The sequence below is a fragment of the Natrix helvetica genome (assembly GCF_964273705.1).
Source record: "Natrix helvetica genome assembly, chromosome: Z".
Taxonomy (NCBI): domain Eukaryota; kingdom Metazoa; phylum Chordata; class Lepidosauria; order Squamata; family Natricidae; genus Natrix; species Natrix helvetica.
In genome coordinates this window covers 2,471,685-2,495,874 of record NC_138554.1, presented here as the reverse complement: position 1 = coordinate 2,495,874, position 24,190 = coordinate 2,471,685, and the positions used below count along the sequence as shown (strand labels likewise).

At 48.2% G+C, this 24,190-nt stretch overlaps 1 protein-coding gene across 2 annotated transcripts in view; it reads left to right on the top strand.

Annotated features, from left to right (window-relative positions):
* The first annotated feature begins 864 nt into the window (after positions 1-864).
* Positions 865-24,190, top strand: part of LOC309381407 (polyunsaturated fatty acid lipoxygenase ALOX15B-like) — a 34,876-nt gene continuing 11,550 nt past the window's right edge. The window contains exons 1-9 of one of the 2 annotated variants that reach the window (XM_081932363.1): positions 865-1,081; positions 4,585-4,692; positions 10,011-10,168; positions 14,248-14,454; positions 17,322-17,526; positions 18,540-18,624; positions 20,053-20,175; positions 21,772-21,875; positions 23,306-23,478. In XM_081932363.1, the coding sequence (XP_081788489.1) occupies positions 4,605-4,692; positions 10,011-10,168; positions 14,248-14,454; positions 17,322-17,526; positions 18,540-18,624; positions 20,053-20,175; positions 21,772-21,875; positions 23,306-23,478 (1,143 nt within the window). In that variant the 5' untranslated portion in view covers positions 865-1,081; positions 4,585-4,604. The remainder of the gene's footprint in view (positions 1,082-4,584; positions 4,693-10,010; positions 10,169-14,247; positions 14,455-17,321; positions 17,527-18,539; positions 18,625-20,052; positions 20,176-21,771; positions 21,876-23,305; positions 23,479-24,190) is intronic. The other variant, XM_081932364.1, reaches the window with a different exon arrangement.

Genomic DNA, 24,190 nt, shown 5'->3' with positions numbered 1-24,190 from the left:
GGGTCCTTGGTGCTCTCTGAACTAGTTTTCTTGCCGACGTTTCACCACCCAACTAGGGAACATCATCAGTCTTCCAAGGAAGGGGTGTTTGCAAGGAAGAGGAGGAGGAGGAGGACCCCAGCCTTCCTCCCTCCCTGCCTCTCTTCCTCCCTCCCCTCTGCCCAGGTGCGCCCTTCGCGCTTGGCCGCTGCGCTTGGCTGGATGGCGCCGCTCGGGGCGAAGGCGGGCGGGCAGGATCGGGCGCCCAGCTGCTTTCGGCCGGGCAGGGGAGGGAAGGGCTGCCGGCGGAGGCGGAGGCGGCGGAGGCGGAGGCAGCCCGCCCTTCCCAGGTGGAGCTCCGCCGCGGCTTCTAGGGCCGCCCAGAAGCGCAGAGCCAGCGAGCCGGCCAGTCTTTGCAGCTGCCCGGGAAGCGCGCGCCAGCGAGCCGGCCAGTCTTTGCAGCTGCCCGGGAAGCGCGCATCTCTGGAGCCCGTCTTGGGGGAAAACCCCGTGTCCGTTCCGGACAGCGACCGCTCCGCGGAGACAGAACCAGGCAAGCCGGGACTCTTCTCCTTGTGCGCAGCCCGATCCTAACCTGGGAGATGCGCAAGGGAGGGAGAAGCTGGGGTTCCGCCGCTTTTCCTCCTCCTCTTCCTCCCCGCTGTAGGATCGCCCAGCCCTGCCCGATTTGGGGCGGCAGGGCACCATAGGGGGGTGTAGTTAATGAGAGGTGGGCAACTTTGCAGGTGGGGAAGGGGCCAGAATGGGGCAGAGCTCCGACGCATGGGATTTGTAACTCTTGTCCTCCTTTTGCAGGCTGGGACTTGGAGTACTTTCCAAGTGGGGAAGGCTTGAAACAGGAGGAGGGAATCTGGTAAAGTGTTGATTGCTTCCTGTGCAAATTTGCAGGTACAGGTAGAAATTCAACTGGGACAACTCAGGCTCCTGTTCCTTCTTTCTTGGGTTTATCTCTTACCTGGACGCAGGGGTCCTCGACTTATGACGCCCAACGGAGCCCAACATTGAGTGAAACTTTGCTTCGAGCGGTTTCCCCCCATCCTACGACCCTTCTCGTCGTTAAGTGAATCCCGGCCGTCCTTCCGTGAGTCACCCGGTTGTTAAGTGAATCCAGCTCTCCTTCCCTCCCTCGGCTAAAGTTCGCTAAAAAGGGAATTGCGTCACACACACACACACACACACTCCCGCGGGACGCTGCGACTGTCGTAAGTTGGAGTTGGTTGCCCAGTGTCTGAATTTGGGTGACGTGACCCCCCCGGGGGATGCGGCAGCGGTCGCGAGCGTGAAAAAACGGTCGTGAAGTCACGGTTTTCGGTGCCATCGTAACTTTGAACGGTCACTAAGCGGCCGGGCTGTGAATGGAATAGCACCTGTATTATTTTGCCACTGCTTTGAGTGGTGCAGCAGGGATTCGAACAGAGTTTGTGTGCTTGTGTGGGTATATAATGTTGGTAAACTCATATATATGATATTTATATATATATATATGTATTTGCTTAGTGGTTAAGACTCCTGCCTAAGATATATATAGCCCGGGTTCTAATCCCAGTAAGGGTATGGCTAGCTGATGAGAGCTAATTAGCTCGAAATAGATCTATCCTAGTCTCCCTTTATTTATTTATCAGTACAATTACAACACACACATATGTGTGTGTGTGTGTGTGTGTGTGTGTGTGTGTGTGCGTAATGTTGCAAAACTTAATATATAATCTCAATCTTACACGGGAAAAGACCCGAATGCATATATATTTGTTTTCGTAGATTTTCACGGATGTAGGTATGTTGGTCTTGTTGTATTCGGGTCTTTTCCCGTGTAAAATTGAGATTGTCTTAGCAACATTTCAGCGAGGTCTTACTCGCCATCTTCAGGCTGGGTTTGGGGCTTAAAGCGTGATCGGGGCTGCTTAGAAAGACGGCAGCTCCGATCACGCTTTAAGCCCAAAACACCAGCCTGAAGATGGTGAGTGAGACCTGGCCGAAACGTTGCCAAGACAATCTCACTCTTACACGGGAAAAGACCCAAATACAACAAGACCAGCATATATACAATACAATACAATAGCAGAGTTTATATATATATATATATATATATATATATATATATATATATATATATATATATATATATATATATATATATATATATATATATATATATATATATATATATATATATATATATATATATATATATATATATATATATATATATATACACATATGTTTGTGTGTGTGTATATATATATATTCAAATCCCAGTAAGGGTATGGCTAGCTGATGAGAGCTAATTAGCTCGAAATAGATCTATACTAGTCTCCCTTTATTTATTTATCAGTACAAATACAACACATATATATATTTGTATGTGTATATATATATATATATATATATATATATATATATATATATATATATATATATATATATATATATATATATATATATATATATATATGTGTGTGTGTGTGTATTATATATCTGAGTTGTGCAACACACACACACACACACACTGTTGTAAAACTCAGTTATATGAGTTGTAAAATGTTGCAAAACTCAGATATATAGATACTGGTTACAGAGTCATAAATATATGTGCCCAAAGTCAGCGTTGGCTCCTGGCAATGAATGTAGACAAGTCAGTGCGGTTTTCATGGCAGCCTTTTATTTGCCCCCCCTCCCCCCTCCCAAATGTCAGAGGACCGGCCCAAAATCACCCTGCTGCCTGCTGTGTCTCAAGCAGGATTAGCACTCATGATTCCCTGCTCCTCTACCTAATTATCCCTTCCTCAGCCCGCCTCTGGGCTTATTCTCATGCCCAGGAAATCCTTGCCCCACCCCACCCCCCAAAAAAAGGAAAAAGGGACTTAACACCATCGACCTGGCTGGACTACTACACCGGAGTTGGGTCATCCCTGGTTAGCCCAGAAGGCAGCGTACCAGGAAGGCTGGAGGTGGGGGTGGGTGGGGGGGAATTAAATATATTTTTTTGCAATTTCAACCCCGGGATTTGAACATGTTTTTTTTCCCCAACGTTCAAATGCCAGGGTTGAAATTGCAAAAATATATTCATTTATATTTATAAATAAATATCTATATCTATATCTATATCTATCTAACTGTCTCTGTCTCTATCTATCTATAATCTATCTATTTATGTACCTACCTACCTACCTACCTACTTATCTACCTACCTACCTACCTGTCTGTCTGTCTGTCTGTCTGTCTGTCTGTCTGTCTGTCTGTCTATCTATCTATCTATCTATCATCTATCTATCATTCTCTCTCTCATTATATCTACGGTACCTACCTACCTACCTACCTATCTATATCTATATATCTATCATTCTATTGCTATATCTATCTATCTATCTATCTATCTATCTATCTATCTATCTATCTATCATCTATCTATCTATCTATCTATCCTGACCCCCCTCTTCATACACCAAAGCACTCCAAGACAAGGATTCTGCAAGATGATTTATTAACACACAGACTAGACCTTGGCAGCAATCCAGCCTGCCAAGATAGGACACAGACCGGATAGCGTCTCCAGCTCTGGTAAATATGTTGATTCCCGCAAACAGCTTCCGGAAAGTCATTCCTTATATACAGTCTTGAGAGGAGCCTAATTGCAACCACCTGAGTCCAATTATCTTCTGTAACTGCGTAGCTGTGCTCTGCGTCTATCAGCCCTCCGCTGCCGAGCATCCAGGACCAACTCCCTTGTCTCCTCCCCACTGCTCCAAGGCAGGGTGTCAGGAGCACACTCCCTTTGGCTTTCACCACTGATCCGTGCCTCAGGCGCCTCCTGGTGGCCAACCAGATTGCTGCTCGTAGTTGGAACCCTGTCCAGGGTACTCCACATCCTCCAGAGCCGACTCCTAGGGACCCTCACTGTCGGAGTCTCCAACTCCAACAGCTCCTGCTGGCCCACAACTCTATCTATCTATCTATCTATCTATCTATCTATCTATCTATCTATCTATCTATCTATCTATCTATCTATCTATCTATCTATCTCATCTATCTATCTATCTATCTATCTATCTATCTATCATCTATCTATCTATCTATCTATCTATCTATCTATCTATCTATCTATCTATCTATCTATCTATCTATCTATCTATAAATGACTGTGTGTGTCTCTGTGTGTGTGTGTTCCAACATAACTCTGGAGCGCCTGGAGCAATCTCAACCAAAGTTGGTACACAGATGACTGACTCTCTGGGAACAAATACTGTGGGGGTAAGACACCCCTAAAACCCCACGGGGTGTTTCATTGGTTCTGTGAAGATACAGCCTGTTGTGCCTTCAAATGGCTTCTACTGTACTGCTGTAAAATGGCTTCTATTGTACAGCACAGAGGAGTTGCCATGGTAACGACTCCACCAGGGGGCTCCCTCTGGTAAGGGGGTGGGTGGGAAATCCAACATTAGAAATTACGTTCGGTCTGGATATTTCCCCCCTCTAAATAAATAACCCGGGAAACTCCGGTTTATCGGCTAGTATATTTATATTTATAAATAAATGTATTTATATCAAAATAACAAATTCCCCTCTGGGATGTTTTTGTCTTTTTAGTGCCTTAAATTGCCCCCAAAATGCAGTTCAAAGCGATGCAGAAGTTTCAGAGGTCTTGGATGGTTTTCCGGAGCGGCCGGCAAATTTTCACCCAAAATTCAGCCCGAGGTAAGTAAGATTCCTGAGTCTTCTCCCGAGAGTCCTGCAGCCTAAGGATGCGATGCTCGGGAAATGCAAGGGAGTCCTCGACTTACAACTGCCATTGAGGCCAATGTTTGTGTGTGTTGTGGCCCTCCAGTGGTCAGCGGAGGTGGGAGCAGAGTCAGATAGTGAGGAGGGTTGGGGAGGAACCTGGGCCAGTCCTGGAGTCTGGGGAAGGCTCTGATGAGGGCTCCGCGTCGGAGGCAGAGAGAGGGCCAGGGCCGTCCGACAGTTATCAGCTGCCTTCAGTGAGGCAGAAGAACAGCTGGAGCCTGTTCCCAGTGTGCGCAAGCGCAGAGTTGCCAGACGAAGGGAACAGCTAAAGAACAGGGGTCGACTTGGGAGGAAGGCCACAGGTGGACGATGAGTGGCCCCTCCCAGAGGAAATAAAAGAGGGAGCGCCAGGGGAGTGGAGCTTGCAGGAGTCCATTAGTTTGCTTCATTGGTTCGAGACTCTCCGAGACCCCTTGCCAGATTTTGCCGATCTCGGCCTGTCAGCTCTCCCAGCCAGATGAGGTCTGTGACCGTAAATCCTCCCTCAAAAGACTTTGCTGGATGGGAAGGAGCAGAATTCACAGGGAAATTAATCCATCAATAATTGGCCCTAGTCAGGCCGGAGAATTTGACATTTTTCTCAAGTTGAAAAGTTGGTTTTCTGCCGGTTCTTTTTCAAATCTCTCCATTTCCGTTTTTTGTGTGTGTGGTGGGTGGGTTTTAGCATCTTCTTCATTTTATTACGAATAGTCCTTGAGTTACGACCGTTCGTTTAGTGATGGAAGTTACAACAGCCCTGAATAAAGGGACTTCTTACGATCGTGTTTCCCCCTTACGACGGTTGCAAGCATCCCCGCGGTCACAAAAGGATATAAATTCAGACGCTATTTATGACGGTCGGAAGGGTCCCAGGATCAGGGACAAGCAAAATCCAAGAGGGAAGCCCGATTCGCTTAACGACCGTAATGGCAGGGATTGACGTAACAGCAGGGGCAAGAAAGTTCATAAAATGGACAAAACTCACTTAAGAACAGTCTTCCTTCCTAATTGATTGTGGTCAATCCGTCAATTGGGCTAGAGCTGGAAGGGACCTTGGAGGTCTTCTAGTCTAACCTCCCTGCTTAAGCAGGAGACGTACACTATTTCAGACAAGTGACCGTCCAATCTCTTCTTTAAAACCTCTAATGTTGGAACAACCACAACTTCTGGTGGCCTTTGAAATCTTTCCGGACGGCTAATTCTCACCATCACAATTCAAGCCCAAGAGTAAAAGCCAAGTATTGTTTCCCTCTAATGTTCTTACCATTACGAATTCGGATATTTAAACCTAGAAAATCCTGGCTGTTCGGGTGGCTTGCAGCAGTCCTCGACTTACGACCACAATTGGGAGCATTAACAATTTCCATGGTTAAGCAATGCCCTCATTAAGCGAGTCACGCCCGATTTCATGGCCTTGTTTTTTTTACTACGATCGTTAAAATAAACCCATGCACTCCTTAAGTGAGTCACACGGTCGTTAAGCAAATCCGGCTTCCCCTACGGGCTTGGCTTGCTGAAAACCCCGCTAGGACAGTCACAAATGGCGATCACGTTACTCTGGGACTATCTGTATATATAAAAACGTGTCTGCGTGTCTCTGTGTGTGTGTGGGTTCCAGCATAACTCTGGAGCGCCTGGAGCAATTTCAACCAAACTTGGCACACAGATGACTTTCTCTCTGGAGACAAATACTGTGAGGGTAAGACGCCCCTAAAATCCCTCGGGGTGTGCGTTCTGTTAAGATACAGCCTGTTGTGCCTTAAAACGGCTTCTACCGTACTGCCGTAAAATGGCTTCTACTGTAGAGCGCAGTGGAGTAACGCCTTCATAGTACTCAACAAGGGGGCTCCCTCTTCTAAAGCTGAAAATTCAACATTAGAAATGACGTTCGGTCCAGACATTTTCCTCCTACAAATAAATACGCGGACAACGCCGGATTATCGGCTAGTTTAAGATATTTAACCAAAGAAAATCCAGGCCGTTGTCCGGCTTACAGCAGTCCTCGACTTACGCCCACAACTGGGAGCATTAATAATTTCCACGATTAAGCAATGCCGTCCTTAAGCGCGTCGTACTTGATTTTAGGACCCTGTTTTCGCTACGATCGTTAAAATAAATCCATGCGGTCGTTAAGTGAATCACACGGTCGTGATGCAAATCCAGCTTCCCCTACGGGCTGGGCTTTCGAAAACCCCGCCGGGATGGTTACAAATGGCGATCCCGTGCCCTTGTTGTAAATAAATTTTGATCCCCGGCTGGTAGAGATACCGTGACGGTCGTTAGTGCGAGGACTGCTGGCAAGTGCTCTTTTCCCAGCGCCATTGTTGAGCAGTCCCTAAAACGAATAAGCGCAGGGCTGCTTGCACTGGCCTTCTCTCTCCCGTGGCTGAGCTTCCCAGAAGCATAAGACAATTTTATTTTATTTTTAAAAAAAGATATCTCTTTGTCCTTGAATTCGAAGAGGTCACCCATCTGAACCGACATAAACTCCCTAGTTTCACTTGGATATCGACCAAGTTTCTTGCAAAATAGTTCCTCTTTGTTCTTGGGTTGATGGGATGTTTTTTGGGGAGGAAACGATGTTGACACGATGTACCAACTATCCCCAAAAAAAAAACACAAAACCAAACCCCAGAGTTTTTTGAGTTTGCTTTCATTTTGGGGAAATTCCTTTTTGCAAAGAGTCACTTCAGAAGAACGGCTTAAAATGGAGTTGTAAAATGCTCCAACGCGGAAAGTTTGGAAGAAGAGATCGGATAACCGTTTGCCTGAAACCGTGTAGGGTCTCCTGCCCGGGCAGGGGGTTGGACTAGAAGACCTCTAAAGTCCCTTCCAATAGAATCACCTCTAAAGTCCCTTCCAATAGAATCACATTCTATTCTAGTCTATAAAGGTAAAGGTTCCCCTTGCGCAGATGCGCCAGTCGTTCCCGACTTTAGGGGGCGCTGCTCATCCCCGTTTCAAAGCCGAAGAGCCAGCGCTTTCCGAAGACGTCTCCGTGGTCATGTGGCCGGCATGACTCAACTCCCGAAGGCGCATGGAACGCCGTTCCCTTCCCGCCAAAGGGGGCGCCTATTTTTCTACTTGCATTTTTCACGGGCTTTTGAACGGCTGGGTTGGCACAAGTCACGGGGGCTCACTCCGTTAATGCGGCGCTTGGGATTCGAACCGCCGAACGGCCGACCTTTCCGATCGACAAGCTCAGCGTCCGAGCCACCGCGTCCTCAATTCTAGTCTATCAAGAGAGCTTAACGTTCTTAAATCTTTAATCAGGAAGAAGTCACAAATTAAAAACAATGAGCGCGTTTCGCAGAACTGGGTGGGGAATTTTTCTACAGAAACCAACTGGGACAAACAGCTTAAACTGTAATAAAACAAAAACATCTGAAAGCTATTTAAGGGTGGTTCAATTCAATCGGGATTGAGGTGAGAGAGAGAGAGAGAGACTTGGAAGGGACCTTGTTAGGTCATCTAGTCCAACCCCCCCCCCAATTTCACCATTTCCAACAGTTGCCAGCCCAATCTCTTCCTGAAAGCTTCGCTGCTCAGTGACTCCAACTTTCCCAATGGACTCGGGATGGGGGAGGGGTGTCCCAAGGGCGATCAGGGGTCTCTCCCCCCCTCCAGGACGACGCGGTGCCCATCATAAAGACGAGTCAGTTTGTAAACATCAGAATTTGGATGGCGTTGACAGCTGGGGATGCCCAGATAAGGGGCATCCTTTATCCAGATATATACTTTTGTTAAGTGGCGTTGTTGGTATGGACGGTCACTAAATGAAAAGCCATAAGTTGAGGACTATCTACTCCTTTATTTCCCCTCCCGCATCTGGAACCGGCTTCTTATCATCCTTCAAGATTTTGTTTGTGTGTGTGTGTGTGTTTTAAGGCCATCTGGCTGACAAATCCTACTCAATGAGTAGTCCCTAATACACGTCCACGTGTAAGCAGAGGGGTGCTACTACGTTCCGCCTTAGGCCCAGGACTCTCTAATATCTTCATAAATACTAAGATGAGGGGATAGAAAGGGGACTTACCAAATTGACGGCTTTCAAGGGGAGATGGGACAGCCATTGGTCTGAAATGGTGTAGGGTCTCCTGCTTGAGCAGGGGGGTTGGACTAGATGACCTCCGAGATCCCTTCCGCCTCTGCTATTATCCTGTTATTCAGAAATTGTGGGAGCTTCATCCCTGGAGGCTTTCGAGAAGAGAGTGGATTGCCCTCTGTCAGAAATGGGGTGGGGTCTCCTGCTTGGATGGGGGGTTGGACTAGATGACCTCCGAGGTCCCTTCCAGCTCTGCTATTATTCTGTTATTCAGAAATTGTGGGAGCTTCATCCTTGGAGGCTTTCAAGAAGAGAGTGGATTGCCCTCTGTCAGAAATGGTGTAGAGTCTCCTGCTTGGATGGGGGGTTGGACTAGATGACCTCCGAGGTCCCTTCCGGCTCTGCTGTTATTCTGTTATTCAGAAATTGTGGGAGCTTCATCCCTGGAAGCTTTCAAGAAGAGAGTGGATTGCCCTCTGTCAGAAATGGGGTGGGGTCTCCTGCTTGGATGGGGGGTTGGACTAGATGACCTCCGAGGTCCCTTCCAGCTCTGCTATTATTCTGTTATTCAGAAATTGTGGGAGCTTCATCCCTGGAAGCTTTCAAGAAGAGAGTGGATTGCCCTCTGTCAGAAATGGTGTAGAGTCTCCTGCTTGGATTGGGGGGTTGGACTAGATGACCTCCAAGGTCCCTTCCAACCCCGTTAATCTGTAATTTTTATCACTTTCTCCTGTTTTCCTTCCTCCTGGTCCGAAAGACCCCCGCAACTAAACATTGCGCAAAGATTAAAGAATAATGGAAGGTGATTAAAAATATATATACGGGTTATTTGAATCCAATTATCCAAGAGCTGAACAGCTGAAAGCAGGAATGAGATTCTGGCTGGAAGTGTTTTAAAACAAAAACACCCATTTGCAGCCTGGCGTCCAAAAGTTTCTTTCATTCTCAGCCAAAATCCAAATTATGGAGAGGGAGAGAAAGAAAAAAAATCAACAATGGGTGATTTATGGTTCCTTCTCAGCCAAAATCCAAATGATGGAGAGAGAGAGAAGAAAATTCTCAACAATGGATGAACTGTTGCCCTTGTGGGTTCGGCTTTTCCCGCGATGATAAAATCAACGGGGTTGTTTTATTCAAGCAGGAAATGGACTGCAGATAAACGGGGAGAGTTTGAAAAAGAACCTTTTTTTCTTTTCTTTTTTGGCAGCTCACATTGGTAACCCTTGGAGAAAATTGGCTGTTTTCAACAACTCAGATTCGAACCGAACGAAGCAGAGCTCCAACTTGCACACCGGGGTCCTGGGAATGCAAGGATGTGGCTTCCCGTTATTAGGAAAAACCTCGCGCTGGCAAAGAGAAATGAAGGTAACGTTAATCTGTGTTGATTTTGTTTTATTTTTGCAAAAAAAAAAGAGAGGCGGTCCTCGACTTACGACCACCAACGAAACTTGTCGGTCGTTAAGTGAGTCGCCAGCCTTGACGTACAGCCCGTATTGCCTGGATCCATCCAAATCGAACCGGCCTCTCAACCCCGCTTGGCTTTTATAAAAAAAATATTTGGTCCACCCAGAGATAGTCCTTATACAATACATATACAGTTGGAAGGGACCTTTGGAGGTCTTCTAGTCCAACCCCTTGCCTTGCCTTACAAGGATTCATTTAGTGACTGTTCAGAGTTACAAGAGAAAAAGTGACTTGGGACGTGGGTTTTTTTTTGTCCCCCCCGCACGTACGACCGTTGCCTCGTTGCCAGGATCTCAGTTGCCTTCATGTTGAGTTTCAAGTCAACTTTTGCGCTCTCCTCCTTCGCTCGCTCTTTAGTTCCTCTTCGCCGTTCGAGTGATACCATCTGCATATCTGAGACTGTTGATGTTTAATTCCAAATTGGGATTCACCTTTCTCACGAAAGCGCTCTTGACCAAGCTCCTTCCCCAATATATTTATTGTCTTTTTAATATGACTGTACACCGCCCCGAGTCCCTTCTGGGAGAGGGTGCGGTTTAGAAATCAAATAAAAGTTAAAGTTAAGTTAAAGTTCCGCGTTCCAGTTCTCACGGTGGCTTCTTGACCCGCGTATCGGTTTTTCTCGAGAGACAAAGAAGAATGGTTTGGTAATCCCATCTCTTTAAAAGCTTGCCACCGTTTTGTGGTTGATCCACACCATCCAAAGGCTTTAGCGTAAATGAAGCAAAAGTAAAAATTTATGGAACTCTCCTCTCTTTCTCCCTGTTGGGAATTTGATCTCCAGCTCCTCTGCCTCTTCAAAATCCTGCCTGCACTCGATCCACATACTCCTGGAGTCTCGCTTGTAGGATCTGCAGCCTAACTTTGCTAGCCTGCGAAACGTGCCCTTCTTTGGAACTGGAATGTAAGCTGACCTTTTCCGGTCCTTGGGGCCGCTGTTGAGTTTTCCAAATTCCACTTTTACCGCGTCGCCTTCTAAGATGTTGTCTCGCCCAGTTGGAAAACGGTCACCTCCACTAACTGTGTGGTGGCTCAGACTTCCTGAGGCCCGTTTGACTTCACATTCCAGGATAGTTTAGTTTTCTTTATGGTCCTGGCACCTCATCCAGCGAAATGAAATGCCGCTTTCGGTGTATATATTGTAACTATAAAAATAAAAACCCGAACACACATCCGTCAGAGAGGGAGAGAGCGAGAGAGACAGAAAGAGAGAAAGAGAGAGGGAGAGATAGAGAAAGAGAGAGAGAGAAAGAGAGAGGGAGAGCGACAGAAAGAGTGGGACAGAAAGAGAGAGAGAAAGAGAGAGGGGGAGTGACAGAAAGAGAGAGAGAGAGGGAGAGAGAGAAAGAGAGGGTCAGAAAGAGAGAGAGAGAAAGAGAGGGAGAGAGAAAGAGAGGGTCAGAAAGAGAGAGTGAGAGGGAGAGAGAAAGAGAGGGTCAGAGAGAGCGAGAGAGAGAGGAAGAGAGAAAGAGAGGGACAGAAAGAGAGAGGGAGAAAGAGGGAGAGAGAAAGAGAGAGAGAGAGAAAGAAAGGGACAGAAAGAGAGAAGGAGGGAGAAAGACAGAGAGGGAGAGAGACAGAAAGAGAGGAAGAGAGAGGGAGAGATACAGAAAGAGAGTGGGAGAAAGAGAGAGAGAGAAAGAGAGACACACACAGAGAGAAAACGAGAGAGAGAGAGACAGAAAGAGAGAGAAGGAGAGGGAGAGAGAGAAAGAGAGAGAAAGGAAGAGAGAGAAAGAGAGAGAGGGAAAGAGACAGAGAGAGAGAGAAAGAGAGAGAGAGAGAGAGAGAGAGAAAGAGAGGGTCAGAAAGAGAGAGAGAGAAAGAGAGGGAGAGAGAAAGAGAGGGTCAGAAAGAGAGAGTGAGAGGGAGAGAGAAAGAGAGGGTCAGAGAGAGCGAGAGAGAGAGGAAGAGAGAAAGAGAGGGACAGAAAGAGAGAGGGAGAAAGAGGGAGAGAGAAAGAGAGAGAGAGAGAAAGAAAGGGACAGAAAGAGAGAAGGAGGGAGAAAGACAGAGAGGGAGAGAGACAGAAAGAGAGGAAGAGAGAGGGAGAGATACAGAAAGAGAGTGGGAGAAAGAGAGAGAGAGAAAGAGAGACACACACAGAGAGAAAACGAGAGAGAGAGAGACAGAAAGAGAGAGAAGGAGAGGGAGAGAGAGAAAGAGAGAGAAAGGAAGAGAGAGAAAGAGAGAGAGGGAAAGAGAGAGAGAGAGAGAGAAAGAGAGAGAGAGAGAGAGAGAGAGAGAATAATAGGACTAGGACATAGATAAAAAACAGTAATGGGACGCCTGAAAAGGAATCTGGTGATTTCCGAAAGTTTTATTTGGCGAGCGCAACCGGTGAAGCTTGCAAAACTCGAGACGCAAAATTCCTTGAGGCCAAGTTGCTGGGAGCCTCGGATTCCAGCGAGATAAATTTCCTCCTTCCTCAATCCCACAATCATTTTTGATTTTTTCTAGTGGGGAAAAGAAAATAGGGAAGACAAGAGAAAAAAAAAAAGAATTGACCTCCGACTCTTTTTTTTTTTTAGCCCGGTGCAAAATAACAACATTACAGCCTCCACTTTGTACTTTTACACACTAGGACACAACTAGCCGTTGCTACAACAACAAATTGTCTGACTGGAAAAACCAAAGCCCGAGTTTTCGTCTTTGTTTTTTCATCGCAAGGACAAAACATCTTAAGAAACCCCAAAGACAAAATCCAGCTAGAAAACCAAGGAGTCTACGAAATACCATGCAAAATCTGCCCTGCAATATACATAGGACAAACGAACAGGAGAATAAATGCACGCATCGCAGAACACAAGAACGCAGTAACACAAAAAGAAAAAACTTCCTCCCTTTTCCAGCACCTTAAAGCTCCAGGACATGAAATCAATTTTGAAGGAACCAGGTTAATCTCCAAAACTGAACACCAAGAGAATAATTATGGAAGCTATCGAAATAAACACCCCACAACATGAATAAACATGGCGATATCTCCCGCCTACCAGATATCTGGAAACCAGTCCTAGTCAACAAACGAGCCCCACCCACCACCCAGGCCGTTACAACACAAAACAACAACGGACACACAGCCAGCACCAATCTGCACCAATCTACCAATCATGATACAACCACACAACCAATCGTTCCACTTACTGAAACAAAGCCAGCACTCCACCCCCCCACCCCCCAGATTTATAGAAAGGCAGCAGCTTCGACCACGCTTTAAGCCCAAAACACCAGCCTGAAGATGGCGAGTGGGACCTCACTGAAACGTTGTCAAGACAATCTCAATCTTACACGGGAAAAGACCCGAATACAACAAGACCAGCAAATATATGTCTGTCTGTCTGTCTGTCTGTCTGTCTGTCTGTCTGTGTGTTCCAGCATAACTCTGGAACGCCTCGAGCAATTTCAACCAAACTTGGTACACAGATGACTTTCTCCCTGGAAAAAAAAACTGTGGGGGTGGGTGGGTGGTAAAACACTCATAAAACCCCACGGGGTGTGTGTTCTGTTAAGATACAGCCTGTTGTGCCTTCAAATGGCTTCTACCGTACTGCCGTAAAATGGCTTCTACTGTACAGCGCAGCGGAATTGCCACGGTAATGGCTTCACAGTACTCCACAAGGGGTGCTCCCTCTGGTAAGGGGGCAAAATCCAACATGAGAGATTATGTTCGGTCCGGACATTTCCCCCCCCCCCCCCTATAAATTATAGGCTAGCAATAAATAAATAAATACAAAATTATGCCTATGCCCACATATATTAGATGACCCATAGGAACAGCGCAGTGCAGTTCGGATGTGTGCATGTACAGGGCGGGAAAAACGAATATCAGGTCTGCTGCTTGAGCAGGGGGTTAGACTAGAAGACCTCCAAGGTCCCTTCCCGCTCTAACCTGATTCTGATTGAGTTACTGTTTATTCACTGTATTTCTTTCCCCCAAAATTCCATCTGTCCATCACTGATCTCCCTTTTCTCCTCCGAAGCAGGAAAGGAAGAATTTTGAGAGACAACGGAGCACTCGGTCCTGCCCGGAAGCCCCCCCGTCCTGGGTGTACAAAGTCCGAGTCACCACTGGGAAGCTTTGGGGATCGGCCACCTTCGACTGCATCTCCATCACCCTGGTGGGCTTAAAGGGGGAAAGCCAGAAACATCTCTTGGATAAGACTGGGAAGGACTTCATCCCCGGGGCGGTGAGAGAATTACACCCTTGGCGCAAGCGGGGTGGTGGTGGAGGGGTGGGAGAAGCCATTTTGAGTCTTCAGAACTTTAGCTCCTGCTTGCGAGCATCACGGCTTTGTTGCTTTCTGATCCGCTTTCCCCCCAAATAAGACCCACTCTTATTTTCTTATGGGCCTCAAAATAAGTACTAGGGCTTATGTCCCCCCCCCCCCCAATGTACGGGAGGACCACTTCTGCTTGATCACAGCGTGGCAGGAGGCCACAGCAGTGGTGAAATTCAATTTTTTTACTACTGGTTCTGTGGGTGTGGCTTCGTGGGTGTGGCAGGGGAAGGATACTGCGAAATCCCCATTCCCTCCCCACTCCAAGGGAAGGATACTGCAAAATCCCCTTCTATCCCCACTCCTGAGGAAGGATACTGCAAAATCCCCATTCCCTCCCCACACCTGGGGAAGGATACTGTAAAATCCACTTTCCTCCCCACTCTGGGGGAAGGATACTGCAAAATCCCCATTCCCTCCCCACTCCTGGGGAAGGATACTGCAAAATCCCCATTCCCTCCCCACTCCAGGGGAAGGATACTGCAAAATCCCCATTCCCTCACCACTCCGGGGGAAGGATACTGCAAAATCTCCATTCCCTCCCCAATCCAGGGGAAGGATACTGCAAAATCCCCATTCCCTCCCCAATACAGGGGAAGGATACTGCAAAATCCCCTTCACTCCGCACTCTGGGAGAAGGATACTGCAAAATCCCCATTCCCTCCCCACTCCTGGGGAAGGATACTGCAAAATCCCCATTCCCTCCCCACTCCAGGGGAAGGATACTGCAAAAATCCCCTTCCCTCCTCATTCTGGGGGAAGGATACTGCAAAATCCCCATTCCCTCCCCAATCCAGGGGAAGGATACTGCAAAATTCCCATTCCCTCCCCACTCCTGGGGAAGGATACTGCGAAATCCCCATTCCCTCCCCACTCCGGGGGAAGGATACTGCAAAATCCCCATTCCCTCCCCAATCCAGGGGAAGGATACTGCAAAATCCCCATTCCCTCCCCACTCTAGGGGAAGGATACTGCAAAATCCCCTTCACTCCGCACTCTGGGAGAAGGATACTGCAAAATCCCCATTCCCTCCCCACTCCTGGGGAAGGATACTGCAAAATCCCCATTCCCTCCCCAATCCAGGGGAAGGATACTGCAAAATCCCCATTCCCTCCCCAATACAGGGGGAGGATACTGCAAAATCCCCTTCACTCCGCACTCTGGGAGAAGGATACTGCAAAATCCCCATTCCCTCCCCACTCCTGGGGAAGGATACTGCAAAATCTCCATTCCCTCCCCACTCCTGGGGAAGGATACTGCAAAATCCCCATTCCCTCCCCACTCCAGGGGAAGGATACTGCAAAAATCCCCTTCCCTCCTCATTCTGGGGGAAGGATACTGCAAAATCCCCATTCCCTCCCCATTCCTGGGGAAGGATACTGCAAAATCTCCATTCCCTCCCCAATCCAGGGGAAGGATACTGCAAAATTCCCATTCCCTCCCCACTCCTGGGGAAGGATACTGCGAAATCCCCATTCCCTCCCCACTCCGGGGGAAGGATACTGCAAAATCCCCATTCCCTCCCCAATCCAGGGGAAGGATACTGCAAAATCCCCATTCCCTCCCCACTCTAGGGGAAGGATACTGCAAAATCCCCTTCACTCCGCACTCTGGGAGAAGGATACTGCAAAATCCCCATTCCCTCCCCACTCCTGGGGAAGGATACTGCAAAATCCCCATTCCCTCCCCACTCCAGGGGAAGGATACTGCAAAATCCCCTTCCCTCCTCATTCTGGGGGAAGTATACTGCAAAATCCCCATTCCCTCCCCATTCCTGGGGAAGGATACTGCAAAATCTCCATTCCCTCCCCACTCCTGGGGAAGGATACTGCAAAATCTCCATTCCCTCTTCACTCCTGGGGAAGGATACTGCGAAATCCCCATTCCCTCCTCACTCCTAGGGAAGGATACTCCAAAATCCCCTTCCCTCCCCACTCCTGGGGAAGGATACTGTAAAATCCCCTTCCCTCCCCACTCCTGGGGAAGGATACTGCAAAATCCCCATTCCCTCCCCACTCCTGGGGAAGGATACTGCAAAATCCCCTTCCCTCCTCACTCCGGGGGAAGGATACTGCAAAATCCCCATTCCCTCCCCCACTCTGGGGCCAGTTCTCTGAACTACTCAAAATTTCTGCTATTGGTTTTCCGAACTGCTCAAAATCTCCGTCATCGGTTCTCCAGAACCTGTCAGAACCAGTTATTTATTAGGAGTAACATGTCGGCAGGTATCCAAGTGAAGCCAGCTCTGACCCCACATAATTTACAGCCCAATTATGACCCTGTTCCTCCACTTCCCCCAAGGTGTGTCATAAATCACATTCTGCAACGGAGTACTTTTGCAGGCTGTAGAGATCACTCCCACTCCCCCTCTGGCTGTTGTGGGTAACCTGGGATACAGCCTTGAGAGAGATAAGTCTGGAATGTGGATCTGTCTTTTGCTGCTGTGCTGTTTCATTGGTTTCCCATTCCCCTCCCCCTTTTCCTATGGCAACTCGAGAGCAGGCCAGGGATGCTTTGCGAATTAATAGTCGTAAGTGTGAGAAATCTCTTTTGGGCGTGCCCTGATTTGGAACAGTCACTAAACAAATCTTTGTAAGTCGAGGACAGTTCCCTAAGTGCCTTCCGAGCCACCAAGCAAGATGTCCTCACCCCAGCTGGCTCTGCGCTCCATCACTTCTTCTCAAATTTATTTTGTTTTGGCGGGTGGGTTCTCGACAGGCTGTTATCCAACCGGTCACGCTTCCCCTCCCTGAAACAGATTCTCTTCTTCCTCTTAGGTGGATAGCTATGAAATCTTGAGCGATCGTGACTTGGGTCCCCTGATTTTAATCCGGCTACATAAGGATCCCTATCAATTCTTCCCCGAGGATTCATGGTACTGTGACTTCATCCAGCTGACTGCCCCAGATGGCCAAAATTTCCATTTTCCTTGCTACCGATGGATCGAGGGCTACCAGACCGTGGATCTGAGAGAGGGCACAGGTGAGATCATCTAGTCTATTGGGGGCCAAACTCAGTTTCATGGAGGGCCGCATCAGAGCTATGGTTGACCTCAGGGCTGGATGGGCATGGCCGACTGAGTGGGTGTGGCAGACTGGGTGGGCGTGGCCAGCTTGACATCACTCACTGGGCATGGCTGACTGGGTGGGCGTGGCCAGTTTGACATCACTTGCTGGGCATGGCCAACTTGACATCATTCACTGGACATGGCTGACTAGGTGGGCATGGCCAGCTTGACATCACTCACTGAGCAGGGCCAGCTTGACATCACTCTGGGCATGGCTGGCTTGACATCACTCACTGGACGTGTCCAACTGGGTGGGTGTGGCCACCGTGATGTCACTCACTGGGCATGGCGGACAGGGTGGGCATGGCCAGCTTGATATCGCACACTGGCATGGCTGACTGGGTGGGGGTGGCCAGTTTGACATCACTTGCTGGGCATGGCTGACTGGGTGGGCATGGCCAGCTTGATATCACTCACTGGCATGGCTGACTGGGTGGGCGTGGCCAGTTTGACATCACTTGCTGGACATGGCTGATTGGGTGGGCGTGGCCAGCTTGATATCACTCACTGGCATGGCCGACTGGGTGGGGGTGGCCAGTTTGATGCCACTCCCCAAACTGTTGGCATGTTTCCCCTTTACATTAGGTAGAGGTGGGCCGGCCCCTTACATTTTCCAGGACGGCCCCGAGGGCCGTATCCAACCCCATCGTGGGCCGCATCCAGCCCGCAGGCCTTGTGTTTGAGAGCCCTGATGTAGTCCATTTAAAAAAATGACCATGAGGGAAAAAACCATAAAATTTCTAATGATGGACAGGTAATCCTCGACTTACCATGGCTCGCTTGACGACCATTCCAACTCTGGAAAAAAAGCGACCTACGGCCGTTTTTCACACTTCGCGGCCATTGCCCTGTCCGGGAGCCAAGTGTTGCGGTCTCCCCGTAATTGAATCCAGGACCCAGGAGACTTTCCTTCCTTTTCCTCTCCCAGGCAAATTGATCTGTGACGATGGCCAGAACTCCCGGCTGCTGGAACACAGGACGGAAGAGCTGAAAAGTAGGCAGGACACCTACAAGTAAGGCTTCTGACCTTCCCTTCTCTCTCCATCTCCCTCTCCCTCTCTCTCTCTCTTTCCCCCTCTCAGTTTTCCCTCTCTCTCTTCCCCCCTCTCTCTTCCCCATCTCCATCTCTCTCTCTCTTCCTCCCTCTCTTTTCCTCCCTCTCTCTTCCCCCCTCTCTGTCTCTCTCCATCTCCATCTCTCTCTCTTCCCCCTCTCTTTTCCTCCCTCTCTCTCTTCTTCATCTCTCTGTCTCTCTCTCTCCATCTCTCTCTCCATCTCCATCTCTCTCCCTCCCTCTCTCTTTCTCTCTGTCTCGCTGACTCCATCTCTCTCTCTCCATCTCTCCCCCCTTCGTCTCTCTCTCTCTCTCTCTCTCCATTTCTCTCTCTCTGACTCTCTCTTTCCATCTTTCTCCCCATCTCTCTCCCCCCTGTCTCTGTCTCCGTCTCTCTCTTTCCCTCTCACTCTCCATTTCTCTCTGTCTCTCTCTCACTTTCCCTCCCTCTCCCTCCCTTTCTCTCTCTCTCTCCCTCTCTTTCACACCCACCGTGGCCTCCTCTTTGCAAATAGTCTTATGAATACGTGCGTAAATGTGGTTTATCTCTCTGTGTCTATGGATGGCTGATTTGTCTCCATGCCAAGTTTCAGAAATGTTTGCATTTGGCCTGTTTCCTTTTTTCAGACGTTTCATTACCCAACTAGGTAACATCATCAGTGCTAGAAGGGAGTGGGGTTTGTGGAGAGGAGGAGAAGCAGAAGAGGAGGAGGAAGAGAGGAGGAGGAGGAGGAAGATGAGGAGGAGGAGGGAGGGAGGAAAAGGGGGAGGAGGAGGACTGTGGGGTCCTTGGTGGTCTCTGAGGGTTGTTTCCTCTGCAGACGTTTCATTACCCAACTATGTAACAAGATCAGTGCTAGAAGGGAGTGGGGTTTGCTCTCTGTGTACATACAAATTGGCCATTGAAAATTTTTATTAAAGAGAGTTACAACTCGACTTACAACCAGTTTTACAAACCGCCTCAACTTTTGCGACAGTTCGAAATGACCACGATTCTGAAAAAGGCCATGTCCTCCCCCTTAGGACCGTTCCTCACTCTTAGGACCATTCCTCGCACTTATGACCTTCCTTAAATTTACAGCTGGTCTTCCACACTTATGACCCGGGCACGAACGTGTGATTTCTCTTTGCGACCGTTCCAGATTTCCAAACATGGGGGAGGGGGGGGGGAGAAAAAGCTTGATTCGCTTTGCGATCGCAGCAAAAACGGTCGTTAAATGAAGCACGACTCCCTTCACGGGCGACTCGCTTAACCGACGGTGGTTCTGGTCCCCGTTGTGTGGTCGTAAGTCGAGGATAATCTTACGGGGTCCCCGTAAAATGTGACCGCTGCTATGAAAGAGAGGACCCTGCAAACGCATGGCCTTGTCTCCTTTTGAAATCCAAGGTGGAAGGAATTCGCTCCCGGCTTGCCCCGGTGCGTGGCGGTGGACACCATCGAGGAGATGCACAACAACATCAAGTTCTCCCTGACCAAGATGAGCACCTTCATGGCACGCTCGAAACTGACGTGGGTACCTCAAGACATCTTGGTAGCGCAGGGATGGACCAGCCAGCCCTCTCAGCTTGGGTGGTTTTCCTGGCAGACGTTTCGGGACCCAACTAGGGAACGTCATCAGTGCTAGAAGGGAGGGGGGGGTTGCAGACGGGAGGAGGAGGGAGGAAGGAAGGAAGGACGGATTATCAATGCTAGAAGGGAGAGAGGTTGCAGAGGGGAGGAGGAAGGAACGAAGGAACGAATGAAGGAAGAAGGGATTATCAACGCTAGAAGGGAGGGGGTTGCAGAGGAGAGGAGGAGGAAGGAATGAAGAAAGGAAGAAGGGATTATCAATGCTAGAAGGGAGAGAGGTTGCAGAGGGGAGGAGGAAGGAACGAAGGAACGAATGAAGGAAGAAGGGATTATCAACGCTAGAAGGGAGGGGGTTGCAGAGGAGAGGAGGAGGAAGGAATGAAGAAAGGAAGAAGGGATTATCAATGCTAGAAGGGAGAGAGGTTGCAGAGGGGAGGAGGAAGGAACGAAGGAACGAATGAAGGAAGAAGGGATTATCAACGCTAGAAGGGAGGGGGTTGCAGAGGAGAGGAGGAGGAAGGAATGAAGAAAGGAAGAAGGGATTATCAATGCTAGAAGGGAGAGAGGTTGCAGAGGGGAGGAGGAAGGAACGAAGGAACGAATGAAGGAAGAAGGGATTATCAACGCTAGAAGGGAGGGGGTTGCAGAGGAGAGGAGGAGGAAGGAATGAAGAAAGGAAGAAGGGATTATCAATGCTAGAAGGGAGAGAGGTTGCAGAGGGGAGGAGGAAGGAAGGAAGGAACGAACGAACGAAGGAAGGAAGGAAGAAGGCACTATCAATCCTATAGAAGGGAGAGGGGTTGCAGAGGGGAGGAGGAAGGAAGGAAGGAACGAACGAACGAAGGAAGGAAGAAGGGATTATCAATGCTTGAAGGGAGAGAGGTTGCAGAGGGGAGGAGGAAGGAAGGAAGGAAGGAATGAACGAATGAATGAAGGAAGGAAGAAGGGATTATCAATGCTAGAAGGGAGGGGGTTTGCAGAAGGGAGGAGGAGGTAAAAGAGGAAGAGGAGGATGAAGGAAGGAAGGAAGGGTTCAACTAGGGAATATCATCAGTGCTAGAAAGGAGGGGGGTTGCAGAGAGGAGGAGGAGGAAGAGAAAGATGACTGTGGGGTCCTCGGTGGTCTCTGAGTTTGGTGGTTTTCCTTGCAGACGTTTCATGACCCAACTAGGTAACATCATCAGTGCTAGAAGGGAATAAGGTTTAAGGAGGAGGAGGAGGAGGAGGAGGAGGAGGAGGAGGAGGAGGAGGAGGAGGGGGAGGGGGAGGGGGAGGAGGAGGAGGAGGAGGAGGAGAAACAATAGGACTGTGGCGTCTCTGATGCTCTCTGAGCCGGGTGGTTTTCTTGCAGACGTCTCATGACCCAACTAGGGAACGTCATCAGGGTGAGAAGGGAACGCGAGGTTTGCTCGCTGTTTATATACCAGTGGCTCACGTAGGCCTAAAGAATGAATCACCCAAGACCTCCCTCAGCCAAGTTGACCCCAAGCGTTTATCGGGGTTCAGTCGGTCTCCCCTTTCTCTTTTGCTCCCCAGGCGGTTGGAGTTCAGCTTAAAAGGCTTAATGAAACACCACGAATCCTGGGCGAAATTTGAGGACATTCGTGGGATTTTTTGGTTCAACAAGACCAAAGTTTCAGGTTGGTATCCAGAGGAGAAGGGGGAAGGAGGGAGAAGATGGGAATATCCCAGATACGTAAAACGCAGGGAAGAAATACCAGGGTGACAAAGATTATTTTGGGGTACAGTCAGAACACGGAACTGCAGAATTTGAGGGGCGTTTACGATGGGTTGGACTTCAATTCCCAGGATTCCCCAGCCAGTTTGATTTACATTGAGTGGACTTCAACCCCCAGAATTCCCTAGTTTTTTATTTATGTTGAGTAGACTTCAACTCCCAGAATTCCCTAGTTTTTTTAATTTATGTTGAGTGGACTTCAACTCCCAGAATTCCCTAGTTTGTTTTGATTTAAGATGAATTGACTTCAACTCCCAGAATTCCGTGGTCCATTTTGATTTAAGATGAGTGGACTTCAACTCCCAGAATTCCCTGGCCCGTTTTAATTTATGTTGAGTGGACTTCAACTCCCAGAATTCCCTAGTTTGTTTTGATTTAACATGGGTGGACTTCAACTCCCAGAATTCCGTAGTTTTTTTATTTATGTTGAGTGGACTTCAACTCCCAGAATTCCCTAGTTTGTTTTGATTTAACATGGGTGGACTTCAACTCCCAGAATTCTGTGGCCCATTTTGATTTACGGTGAGTGGACTTCAATTCCCAGAATTCCCTAGTCCGTTTTGATTTACAATGAGTAGATTTCAACCCCCAGAATTCCCTAGTCCATTTTGATTTACAACCAGTGGTCTTCAACTCCCACAATTCCCTAGTCCCTTTTGATTTAAGATGGGTGGACTTCAACTCCCAGAATTCCCTGGCCCGTTTTTTGATTTACGTTGAGTGGACTTAAATTCCAAGAATTCTCTAGCACGTTTTGATTTACAATGAGTGGACTTCAACTCCCAGAATTCCCTACTCCATTTTGATTTACGATGAGTGGACTTCAACTCCCAGAATTCCCTACTCCATTTTGATTTACGATGAGTGGACTTCAACTCCCAGAATTCCCTAGCCAGTTTTATTTACATTGAGGGGACGTTTGTGCTAGACAGGCAAGCAAATGTTGTGAGGGAGCAGCCAGTTGTAACCCCGTAGCTTTGACCTGTTGGTTGACCTGGTTGTAGTTCTGGAAGCAGGCCTTGGGCCTAAACCCTGAGCATTTGGCCTTCTCCTCTCCCAGGTCTTCCAAGACCTTCTCCTAATTGTGAGGAACGCCGAGCTCTTTCTCCTCCAAATTGCATCCCTACTCAAATGGGACACGAGATCCCAGCTGTCTCTCAAATCATGTCCTTCTCCCTTCTTCAAGAATGCACGAAGAGAGCGTTTTTAATCTTCCAAGAATTCTCCATCCAGGTCCTCCCTTCTTCGTGGTCTTCAAGATCTTCAGAGTCATCTAGATAATCCACCAGAAAGTCACTCTCTTTTTGCTTTCGATTTTCTCTGGTTCTCTAGAATACGTTGCTGATCATTGGCAAGAAGACCCCTTCTTTGGCTACCAGTATCTGAATGGGGTCAACCCTTTGGTGATTGAGAAGTGCACGGAGATCCCGGACAACTTCCCTGTGACCCAGGAGATGGTGTCCGAGTCCCTTGGGAAAGGCGCCACCCTCTCAGAAGAACTGCAGGTGACTGGGCTGTGGCTTCTAGCTTTCCCGAGTAACTTGCGGTTGCGTATCACCCAGAACTTCACTAGGGTTGACCTAGTGACTTTGCCGGTGGAGGAACTGGGGAATCTCCAGGGTGAGTCAATAGAGGGAAGTTGTGGTTGTGAGTCCACCCTGATGCTGCCCTCTTGACCTTCTGGATTTTCTGAAGCTATCGGCTTGGCCGTCAAGTCTTCTTGATTTATGATCCTTCTGAATCCTCCTTCTTGACTTTGACTTCTGATCTTTCTGAATCCTCCTTCTTGATTTATGATCCTTCTGAATCCTCCTTCTTGACTTTGACTTATGATCCTTCTGAATCCTCCTTCTTGACTTTGACTTATGATCCTTCTGAATCCTCCTTCTTGACTTTGACTTCTGATCTTTCTGAATCCTCCTTCTTGATTTATGATCCTTCTGAATCCTCCTTCTTGACTTTGACTTATGATCCTTCTGAATCCTCCTTCTTGACTTTGACTTATGATCCTTCTGAATCCTCCTTCTTGACTTTGACTTATGATCCTTCTGAATCCTCCTTCTTGACTTTGACTTCTGATCTTTCTGAATCCTCCTTCTTGATTTATGATCCTTCTGAATCCTCCTTCTTGACTTTGACTTATGATCCTTCTGAATCCTCCTTCTTGACTTTGACTTATGATCCTTCTGAATCCTCCTTCTTGACTTTGACTTATGA